This window comes from Monoraphidium neglectum (assembly GCF_000611645.1).
Source record: "Monoraphidium neglectum strain SAG 48.87 unplaced genomic scaffold scaffold00239, whole genome shotgun sequence".
NCBI lineage: Eukaryota > Viridiplantae > Chlorophyta > Chlorophyceae > Sphaeropleales > Selenastraceae > Monoraphidium > Monoraphidium neglectum.
In genome coordinates, this window is record NW_014013389.1 from 6,966 (window position 1) to 16,326 (window position 9,361).

The window sequence follows — 9,361 nt, forward strand, 5'->3', positions numbered from 1 at the left end:
GAGGGGCGCCGCTGGGGCGCCCTGCGGGAGCCGGCAACCTTCTCGCAGAGCCCGTCCCGTGGCGAGACATGTACACAACCTCACCACGCACATGCACCCACGCGCAAACACGCACACACACACACACACACACACACACACACACACACACACACACACACACACACACGCGCGCGCGCGCGCGCTCGCGCATACACACACACACACACTCACACACGTGTCCCCTCTGCTTCACCCTCACCCTCCCTCTCTGCACGTGCAATAACACGCTCTCTCCCTCTCTCTACACACCGCGCAGGTGTCAAGGTAGCCGGCACATTAGACTCCCTGACATCAGACCTGGAAAGCTTCGTGGGATCCCTGCCTGCGCCGCCCATCGTCATCGCTCACAGCTTTGCCGGCCTCATCCTGCAAAAGTGGGCGGCCCCCCATTTGTGGCGCTATGTTGCTATGTCCCGCTGCCCGCAACAACCTGATTTGGCACGTCACACCTGCGCTCACCCCGTCCCGCTGCCCGCAACAGCCTGATATGGCACGTCACACCTGCGCTCACCCCGTCCGTGTGTGCCTCGCGGTACTGCACCCTGTTCTGGCTCTAACCCCGCCCCGCCCTGCCCCATCGCATCCCCCAAAGGTATCTGCTGACGTCAGCGCTGCCGCCGCTGGCGGGCGCCGCCTTCCTGTGCAGCGTGCCGCCCTCTGGCAACAAGGAGCTCGTGGGGCGCTTCATGAAGCGCGACCTGATGCTGTCCATGCGCATCACGTGGTGAGGGCAGGGTGACCTGATCTGATAGAGATCTGATTATTTGAGAAAAATTATCAGATCTCGTTGCAACCTTGTCAACGGCAGGACCTCAACACTCAGTCATCACAGGTTGCACTGGGCTTCGAGGATGGCGTGGTTGCCAACAACTCATCAGCTGCTCTGCCTTGGCTGGAGACTCGGATCAACCAGCGCTGCCCCCGCGCGGCGCCCGCCCGCCTGCCCACAGGGCGTTTGTGGCAAAGTCTTTTGCGACGAGCCTGGACGCCTGCCGGGAGGCCTTCTTCTCGCCCGAGCTGCCAGAGGCCGACCTCAAGAGGTGACTCAGCTCATTTCGGAGGCCCACGTGCGGGCGCGCGCTTGCTTCTGCAGGGAGAAGAGCACACGTGGCCTTCTACAGCAGATACTGCGCGCGGTCTGCATTGTCGCCCTGGTTTCCAGCCCCCTCACGGGCGCATCCACCCCCCGTTGAAACACTCACACCTGCGTGCGCGCACGCTTTTGTTTACACTCCTCTGAACACCAACCACAGGTACCAGGCCCAGCTGGCGGCAGGCAGCCCTGTGCGCCTCCTCGACCTGCAAGACATGAACAAGCAGGTGAGCCGGCCTGTGAGCGCGCCCTGGGCGCAAGCACTGAGTCTTCCAGGGACTCTTGCATGCGGGTTCAATGCACGCGGGTCCAATGCATGTGCACCCCACATCGCATGCGTGCATGCATGCGCTGCTTGCGTGCATGCACGCGTACGTGAGTGGTGCATACATGCAAGCACGCATGCGTGCATGGTGCGTGCGTGTCTGTGCTGCATGCGAGGTGTGTGCATGCGTTTGTTGCATGCAGTGCGCACAGCAAGCATGCATGCATCAAACACGCTCCTTGACCTTAGGCCTAATTGCACAAGACCACCCCTGTCAATTATGTAGAACGAGGCCGTGGCCACCTTGGCGGCGCCAACTTCCCGAAAACACCTGCACCCTTGCTTATCACCATCAAAGGTACCGCTCCCCCGGCCGCCGCCGCCGGCGAACGGCGCCGCGCCATTGCCAAGATTTGTTCTGGGCGGGGAGGGCGACAACGTGGTGGACATCGAGGTGGGAGGGCGGCGTTGTTGAGGCTCTCTATGAGACGCGGTGTTTGTTGGTGTTGCCGCTGCTGCGCCGACAAGCACCTGCAAGATCCTGCCTCGCCGCCAGTGCGGCAGCAGCTGCAAGCGCGACGGGGCGTCCTGCTGGTGGCCACAACGGCTGTGGGTGCTTGCGTGCGCCTCGGAGCATGCAGCGCCCATTTACGGCAATTTACAAGTTACATGGCATTTTTTGACCTCCTCTTTATCGTTCACCCTCGTTCTTGCTGGCTGCTGATGTGCTTCCCCTCAAATCCGCGCGGTCGCAGGCTGTCCAGGAGCTTGCGCAGTACTGCGGGGTGCAGCCGGTGGTGGTCTCGGGCCTGGCGCATGACTGCATGCTCGACGTCAGATGGGAGGAAGCTGCGCGGCAGCTGCGCGCCTGGGCAGACGCCGCCGCCGCGTGATGCCGGCCGTGCCCGCCAACGACCCGGGCGTCTGGCCTCACTCCGCTCGCTTGCCGGCTCGCCAGTCTGTCCATTGCACGCGTGTCCGGCGGCCGCGTGGCTGCCTGAGCCGCGACATCCATGCCTGCCGTTTGCTGTCCCCCCAGTGCTGCGACGGCGAGCGCGACCCCGCCAGACGCCATGACCATCTCACAGGCAGGCAGGCCGAGGTTCCACGCCTCGGAGCCATGTATCCAATGGCGTTGTTACATTGCGGCAAGATCAGCGATACCAAGACCCTGGGGAGAGCCGACATATAAACGAGTCAGCAGGGGCAGGGGAGGGGTCACCTGCAGGGCCCAGTGGCGCGGGCGTTTGCAGCAATCTGGGTTTGGGGTTTCGAAGTGCAAACGGGCGCATGCCTGTGAGCGCTGCGGGGCAGGGGCGGCGGGGTGCGTCCCGTGTGCTTGGCTGTGGCAACTGCGACTGCGGCAGGTCGGTGGCCCGCAGCACGTCGCAAGGGGGATGCGGCGCGCCTGCTCGGCGGCAGCAATCAAGCAGCCCAAGTCACCTGCATAAATGTTTCAAAACATGTGGTGCAAGTGCAGCCAAAGAATGGATATGAGTATAATAGGCAGTGTGCAGTTCCGATCACAGAGTGCCGGCGCAGTGGGCATATGTATAGGACGCGCCGGGCGTGTGTCGTGCTGCCAGGTGGCGGCTGCTGAGCGCTGCGTGGGCCTCAGGACTCAAGCTGCGGCAGCCGCGGCGGCGGCGCCCTGGGCTGGCTCAATCGCTTCGCAGATGACAGCGACGCGTCCCGGGGTTGGCAGCAGCACGGGCGGCCGTGGCGGCAGCGCAAGCCACGCAGACCCACAGTCGAGTAAGATGCGCGGCCCGACGCGCAGGCCCCAGCTGCACACGCTCAATCACTCCAGGCGCAGCGCGGCCCGCCTCGTTCCACGACGGGCCAGAGCTGTCGCTGGAGCCGGGGCGGCCTGCAACCGCTCGCTTGCCAGCACGCACGTGCACTCCACGCGTGCAAGCAACCCAACAACAGCAGGCGGCCCGCATTGGAATGAGCGAGAGGGGTCAAAAATTGCAGACCAAAGTGATATCTTGCGCCGTGCTCGTGTTTGTCGTCGGCGGCCGGCCATGCGCAGTGCTGCCGCCGCAGCAAATTGCGCATAAGTTTCAGGGATGAGAGGGCGACGGCCGGTACGGCTGAAAAGGACAAGGGCGCGCGTACTCGCGCAGCCCAGTGCCTCTTTTCGGCTTTGTGGGTCAGATCAAGATCACTGCAGTGCAGTGGCGCTGGGGCTCTGGGCCGCACGGCGCAACGGGACGCACGGCGCGCGCCATACCCTCCACCCTTGGCAGGCGCGAGCCCTGTTGCATAGCCGTGCTCGCAGGCATGGGGCGCGTCAAAACCCGCGTCCGCGCAGATTGTGCGTGTCAGCAGTGCGTGAGCGCCCGGCAAAAGTCAAAGGTCAGTCGAAGACCTGCTGCCAGGCCGCCACAGAGTTTGTGCCCCGGGCGCCCGTGTGCCGTGCTGCCGCCGGCGCGCCGCCGCGGCTGCAGCACGCGTGGGCGGGGCGGCTGCAAGCTGCCGCGCCGCTCCGGCCCAGCGCGACACAGAGAAGGGGCTGCCCCCTCGGGCACGCGCTCCTCTTCAAAAAAGCCAAGCAGGCACCGCGCCAACGCGCGGCTCCAACATCGAGCAGCACCGTCACCAGCGGACACCCCGCCCCTCAGGCGCCGCCCCCGCCCCCGGGCCCGCCCCCGGCCCCGCCGCCGCCGGCCGACGCGTCCGGCGGCTCCAGCTCAGCCAGCAGCGCCTCCAGTCTGTCCGTGATTTGTGTGAAGTCGGGGCGGCTGGCCTGGGCGGTGGCCCAGCAGGCCTCGGCGAGCTGCACGTAGGCCGGCGGGGAGGCGCTGGGGAAGCGGGGCCGCATGTCCATCTTGGCGACGCGCTCTATGACGGCCTCCTTGTGCAGGCCGGTGTAAGCGCGCTTGCTGCGCGCGCGCGCGTGAGTATGTGTGTGTGTGTGTGAGTGCGAGCTCGTGTGGATGTGTGATTGTAGGTGTGTGAGTGTGTGTACGCTTGTGCATGTCGAGGAGTAATGGGGTCCAAGCAGGTTGCACGTGTTCATGAGGGGGTAGGTGGGGTGCGTGCTCGCATCAGACGCGTGCGCAGGGTGGGTTGCTCAGAAAGCATGCAGGCTGATCCGCTGCGTTTGATGGGGGGATGGTGCTGCTGCGGGGTGTCCGCCTTATGGCCTGCCGAGCGGACCCCGCATAAACCGGTTCGATCTGACCACAAGCACGAGCGCGGTGTCGTGTGCACCCCCAAGCCCCAAGCGCACAGCCAGCCCCGCGCCCCTCCTCATGCCCAGCAGCCCGCGGCCCCGTGTCCTGCCTGCCTGCCTCTGCCGGCATCCAGCCACGCCACGCACCCCAGGACCCTGCCGCGTGCGCCTCAACCCAGTAGCCTCGCACGACCCCCGAGCCCCGGCGCGGGCCCAGACCCAGGACCTTCACACGCCCCTGTGGCCCCTTGGGGCCCCCAAGCCCTGGGCCCACCTGGTGTACGTCTCCCACATGAGGATGCCGAAGGCATAGCTGTCCACCGCCTTGGTGACCTTGCTGCCGGCCTTGAACATCTCTGGCGCCAGGTGCGTCACGGTGCCGGCGCCGGTGAGGTTGACGGTGTGGTCGGCCTCGTTCAGGATCTTGGTCAGCCCAAAGTCCGCCAGCTGGCGGGCGGGGAGACGGGGAGGGGCAGGGAAGGGGTGCATGGGGTTTGAGGGGCGCCGTTGCTTGGCAAAGGGGCTCTCGAGCGGAGGCGACGGCGGCCTTGACAGGGGTGAGCTGGCGTGGGGCTGGGCAAGGCGGGCAAACGAGGCTGGATGGGGCGGGACCCGACGGTACGGGGCAGGCTGTTGGGGGCTTTGGTGTTGAGCGGCGCGATTGTGCTGCATTTGCACAGATGGCAGCCCAGGGCTGACCTTCGGAATGAAGCCCAGGCTGCGGCCGTGGTCGCTTTTGAGCAGGATGTTCTCCATCTGGAGCAATCAAGGGTGCGGCAGTTGGCGGCGATAGGGGCGTCGGCCGAGTGGGAGGGGAAGGCTGGCGACAGGGTGCTTGAGAGGCCGTGATCGGCTCGGAATTTATTGGACAACTGGCAGAGGCTTGTTAGGTGTGCCCAGGGTGACGCAAACGAAAGGATGCGCAGCAGCTTGCTGCGACCCGATGCACGGGCAAATCTGTGGTCGAGTTGCGATTGCGCTGTCAACGAGCACCTGCAGCTGCACGTGAGCCGGCCAGCGACGCTGTCGCTGCTGCTGTCGATGCAACACAAGCACCACCAGCACCAGCAGCTGCAGCAGCAGCAGCAGCTGCAGCGGTAGCGGTAGCGGTAGCAGCAGCGCAGCCGGCTGCCCGCACCTTGATGTCCCCGTGCACCAGCTGCATCGAGTGGAGGTACTGCAGCGCGTAAGCCACGTCAAGCAGCACCTCCACCGCCGCCGCCAGCCGCACGCCGATGGCGCCGTTGGGCAGGGCCTGGTGGAACACGCGCGCCTTGACCGCATCCCTGAGGGTGCCCTTGTCGCAGTACTGCGCGCGTTTTGGGGGTCGGGGCACGGTGGGGGCGTGAGGGACGTGGGGGACGGTGGGGAGCGAGGGGGACGTGAGGGATGTGGGGGACGGAAGGGCATGGGGCATGTGAGGGCCGAAGGGATGTGGGGAGCATGGGGGGCGTGGGGGCGTGTCCCGCACACATGTGAGGTGTGCGTGCGTGTGCTGTCTACTCATGAAGACGTATGCGGGTGGGGATGGGAGGAGAGGCCGAGGGGACTCATGCTCGCGTGAATGTGAGGGAAAATGCGAGCATGCACATTACCAAAAGAGGTTTCTACGCGCCGCCACATGTGCCAGCGCCCCCGGACACACCCCCTTGGTGATGCACCAGGTCTGTCCCCTGATCATACGTCCTCAAGACCCCCAGCATCAGCCGTGCGTCACGCGACTGACCTCCATGACTACGATGTTGTAGGTGGCCAGCTCCCCCTCAGGGTCCTCGTCAGCGCGCAGCCGCCGGTACTTGGTTCGCATCTCACCGCTGGCGCTGGTGCTCTGGCTCGCGCTCGTCTCTGCGGATTGGGCGATGTGGGTGATTGGCGATTATTTGAGTGGCTCGAGAAGTAAGATAATTCAATGGGTGGGCGAGATGCGAAATGGGCTCCCCGGTTGGTGAGGGAGCGAGCTGGGGGTTGTGATTGCCAAATGGGGTGAGGAGGGGCAAAGGCATCGCCCGAGGCGCGTGCGGGCGCCCGGCCGCCGCCTTCACCTGCGGTCTCGACCATGTCTGTGAGGCAGGAGTAGACGGTGACGATGTTGGGGTGCTGCACACTGGACAGCACCGCCATCTCCACCGCGTCCTGCATCGCCTGGTGGGGAGCAGAAAAGCAGACGTAGCCGGTCGCGCTGGTTTATGATTGAGGGCTGGGCGTGTTGCGACGCGTCGGGATCAGACCATTGACAAACATGACTAGCTGACACACTCGGTCGATCAGCCAACAGCATCCGCTGATCGGCCATGACCGTACAGGCCCCCTCGCCACGAGGGCGGTGGCAGCGCCATACTGCGGCTGCAGCCGCGCGAGGGCGCGACAGGTTGGAGCGGGCAACCCAAGGTGTGGCGCTGAGCGCGTTGAGCACGCAATGTGGTGGCACGCACCTCGCGCTCGTTGTTCCGAGCAGGCATCACCTGCGTGCGTGAGGGAGGAAGCGGAGGGTTGCGTGTGAGGGAACGAAAGGCTAGTTGACGCGACGAGGAGCCCGTCAGAAGCCAAGGACTGCGCCCGCCGCACAGCACAGGCAAGTGTGTTTCCACAGAGCTGCAAGCGTGACCTGGTGCCGCCGGTCAATCACGCAAGCTGGGCCCATGGGGCCGCGCGTGAATCAGGCACTGCGCTTGCCTTGGCCGCCACCGGGACCTTGTGCCACCAGCCCCTGTACACGATGCCAAACCCTTGAGGAGGAAGAGGGGGGGAGGCAGGCAGCCGACGGCCACGGCATCAGCCTTTCATTACATTTCATTTGCAATCTGCCCCATCGAACACGTGCTGCCGCTCTGCCTCCGGCCCGGGCACAGCAGCCGCAACGCCGTGCCGCCGTGCTCCGCCCGAGACGGCAAAATGCATGCGCACTTCCCCTTTCCGACAACAACCGCGGAGCAGTAGGATGCAGGGGACATGTGCCCCCACCTCCGCGGCCGAGGCACTCCCGGACTGTGAGCTCCGGCGCGGTCTGGCTGCTGTGGCGGCCCTTCGCCCGGATGTCCTGCTGCAGAACCTGCGCCGCTCGCGCATTGGAGGTTGGGTCGGGCAATCATGAGTCCACTGCCTGCGACAAGGGCAGCCATTGAGCAGCCACGCAGAAGCTGCTCTTGCCCCAGTATCCGCTGGGCGCGTGCAGCTGGCGGTACCGGGGAGTGCCCTTCCCCCAACACCCGCGCCACACCACTCCGTACAGCATTTCAGTCTACATGCCATATCTAAGCCACACACGACTCTTCCCAACCTCCCGCCGCGCGTCACGCCTGGGCGAGCGCCGCGCCCCGCGCACCGCCTGACAAGTTGTATGCTCTTGCCAAGGCCAGCCAAAACTCAGTCCGTCGCGCCTCCTCCCACCCACCTGAAGCATAGCCTCAGTGTTGACCTTGACGCCGCTGGCAATGCGCGGCATGCGCCCGGACCTGGTCGGCTGCGGGTGGCCGTCGTCATCCTGCACGGCTGATGATGACGTGGAGAGCGAACTTCTCACGTAGTAGTTGTGATGTCACCGTCCGGCAGCGTTGCCAATGTCATTTGGAGGAGGGGAGGGAGGGCCGAGCAGTGCGCTTGTCAGCCGATTGTGCACAAGGACAGCACGCTGTGGCGGGGGCTGCGAGGCATGTCCTGGCTTTGATGCAGCGCGGCAAGAGGAAACTGCCCAAAAGCAGCGGGGCCGCGCAGGCGTGCACAAGGGTGTTCACCTGCTCTCCTGCATGGCCTGCGGCCGCAGCTTTTGGGGCTGCGGTGCTTCAACGCTGAAAGACACTGACAGGGGCCCTGACTTTTGGGTCTGATTCAGGTGGTGGTTGGGGAGGAAGGAGCGATGGCGGTTTCGGGGTCACGGCAGCCGCAGAGGGCTCGCGGGACGCGGGGTGGGGGCACCGCCGGCCGGCTTATGCGGGCACCCCCATCTCTCGCGCCGCGTCCACGCCTGATCCGGCGCGAGCCTCGTCACAACCAATGCGGCCGTGCGGAGGGCCCCAGGTCAGCGGTGACCCGTGCGCGCCAACTTCGCACCCACCTTGGTGACCATGCCTGCCAGGCTGTCCACCTGGTGACGCAGCTTGTTGTACAGCATGGGCGTCACCCCATGAATGAAGCCCTGCGGGGTTACACAGGGTTGCGTCAGGGACGAGTGGTGTGAACCCAAGGAAGGAAAGGGGAGTGCTGGCATGAAGCACAGCGCAGAACACGTGACGGCGCGAAATTGCAACGGTAACGGATGTTTCGCACGGCCAGGGCTAGGGCTCTGGCAGAAGGAGGCCTCCTCGGCACGCGGGTACGGTGTACACCCCCTTGCGTGACGGATGCACACGCAGGGGCACACACACCCACAGGTTGCGGGACTGCATGCACACGCGAGGGCACCCTAGGCGAAATTCGCTGGCAGGTTCTTGTGCGTGAGTCGGCGCCATGAAACCTTTAAAAGGCACGAATGCCCCCAGCCGCACCAGCAGCGTGTCCTGGATGTTGACGAATTCGCAGGGGGTGTCGAGGGCGAAGTAGAGGCCGCCCAGCGGCGGCTCGTCGCCGGCGACCAGCGGCACCACCACCACCGACGACACCAGCCGCGAGGAGCGCGTGAAGATGTCGCGCGCGGGAGCGCCGCATGCCTGCACGGTTTGCAAGCGGGGGGCGGTGATGGGTGCGCATACGCGCGCGTGCGTGCGTGTGTGTGTGTGTGTGTGTGTGTGTGTGTGTGTGTGTGTGTGTGTGTGTGTGTGTGTGTGTGTGTGTGTGTGTGTGTGTG

The 9,361-nt window shown here is 65.2% G+C and overlaps 2 protein-coding genes across 2 annotated transcripts in view; one reads left to right on the forward strand and one right to left on the reverse strand.

Annotated features, from left to right (window-relative positions):
- The window catches only part of MNEG_2183 (hypothetical protein), a gene marked incomplete at both ends in the record, with an annotated part of 3,407 nt that extends 1,114 nt beyond the window's left edge, over positions 1-2,293 (forward strand). The window contains 6 exons of the mRNA XM_014049337.1: positions 299-416; positions 635-766; positions 993-1,082; positions 1,296-1,362; positions 1,759-1,854; positions 2,156-2,293. Of these exons, the coding sequence (XP_013904791.1) occupies positions 299-416; positions 635-766; positions 993-1,082; positions 1,296-1,362; positions 1,759-1,854; positions 2,156-2,293 (641 nt within the window). The remainder of the gene's footprint in view (positions 1-298; positions 417-634; positions 767-992; positions 1,083-1,295; positions 1,363-1,758; positions 1,855-2,155) is intronic.
- Positions 2,294-4,023: 1,730 nt separating this feature from the next.
- The window catches only part of MNEG_2184 (hypothetical protein), a gene marked incomplete at both ends in the record, with an annotated part of 8,523 nt that continues 3,185 nt past the window's right edge, over positions 4,024-9,361 (reverse strand). The window contains 14 exons of the mRNA XM_014049338.1: positions 4,024-4,288; positions 4,856-5,028; positions 5,281-5,337; positions 5,575-5,670; positions 5,720-5,890; positions 6,308-6,426; positions 6,624-6,723; positions 7,014-7,043; positions 7,246-7,307; positions 7,543-7,630; positions 7,973-8,033; positions 8,313-8,401; positions 8,633-8,713; positions 9,063-9,224. Of these exons, the coding sequence (XP_013904792.1) occupies positions 4,024-4,288; positions 4,856-5,028; positions 5,281-5,337; positions 5,575-5,670; positions 5,720-5,890; positions 6,308-6,426; positions 6,624-6,723; positions 7,014-7,043; positions 7,246-7,307; positions 7,543-7,630; positions 7,973-8,033; positions 8,313-8,401; positions 8,633-8,713; positions 9,063-9,224 (1,554 nt within the window). The remainder of the gene's footprint in view (positions 4,289-4,855; positions 5,029-5,280; positions 5,338-5,574; positions 5,671-5,719; positions 5,891-6,307; positions 6,427-6,623; positions 6,724-7,013; positions 7,044-7,245; positions 7,308-7,542; positions 7,631-7,972; positions 8,034-8,312; positions 8,402-8,632; positions 8,714-9,062; positions 9,225-9,361) is intronic.